Here is an 866-nt window from a genome sequence, read left to right on the forward strand (position 1 = left end):
GTTGGGGAGAGTTGGGGGGAGTGAGGGAGAGATGGGGGGGGGGAGTGAGAAGGGAATAAAGACAGGAAGACTTGTACCTGGCAGGTACATCTTTACCATCAGGTTATACCCAGAGGGGTTCAGAGACGATCCACAGTTTGCAGCTTGTTTCATGCCGAGCCGTGGATTAACAGCGGCTCCCAAATCGGACCGCGACGCTTTTAATATTTTTTTTTTAAAAAGTAGTGATTCACCCTCCCCTTCGCGACCTGGTGTGAAATGGAAAGCTCGGGAGAGAGTTGCGAGGCAACAGTCCGCATATCAGAAGCGCAGAACAATGATTAGAGAGTAATTTCCTGAAAGATTCGGAGGCGCTGCTCGCTTTAATTAAAACGGCAATTTAACATTGTCAGCGAGACGGGCTCGGCAATAAAATCTCCAGTCCCAATCACTCGGCTCGAGTGAAGAATTAAACCCTTATCAAAACTCCATCGCGTTTTAATAAAACTCTCGTTGGCCTGGCCCGGTTTCTATGGAGCTCTGAAGTGTGGCGTTTAAGCACGGTTGCACTTCCCGCTGGTAAAAACACTCAGTCAACAGCCTCGCGTGTCCCGGCTTCTCCCTCCCAATATTGACTCTATTCCGGGTCCCTGAACCTGGGGAAACAAACCAAGATCCAAAGGCAAATGAGCCAGAAAGGTACGGACTTACTTCAGCTCACCTCTTGATTACGAGGGCCTGACGGTCAGGGCAAATAAACCAGATGTACCCTCTGGAAATAATCAGCTCCTCCAAAAACTTCGGGAGCTGTTCACTTGTTCCTCCCACTCCCGGCTGCTCCTTCACTGGTTTAAAATGGGGGAAAAAAAACCTCACCCTCTTGGGGA

The 866-nt window shown here is 49.5% G+C and overlaps 1 protein-coding gene across 1 annotated transcript in view; it reads right to left on the minus strand.

The window, feature by feature from the left end:
- Positions 1-595, minus strand: part of fev (FEV transcription factor, ETS family member) — an 18,450-nt gene extending 17,855 nt beyond the window's left edge. The window contains exon 1 of the mRNA XM_043694595.1: positions 78-595. Within this exon, the coding sequence (XP_043550530.1) occupies positions 78-153 (76 nt within the window). The 5' untranslated portion in view covers positions 154-595. The remainder of the gene's footprint in view (positions 1-77) is intronic.
- Positions 596-866: the final 271 nt, after the last annotated feature.

The sequence above is a fragment of the Chiloscyllium plagiosum genome, chromosome 7, assembly GCF_004010195.1.
Source record: "Chiloscyllium plagiosum isolate BGI_BamShark_2017 chromosome 7, ASM401019v2, whole genome shotgun sequence".
In the NCBI taxonomy this organism is placed as follows: Eukaryota; Metazoa; Chordata; class Chondrichthyes; order Orectolobiformes; family Hemiscylliidae; genus Chiloscyllium; species Chiloscyllium plagiosum.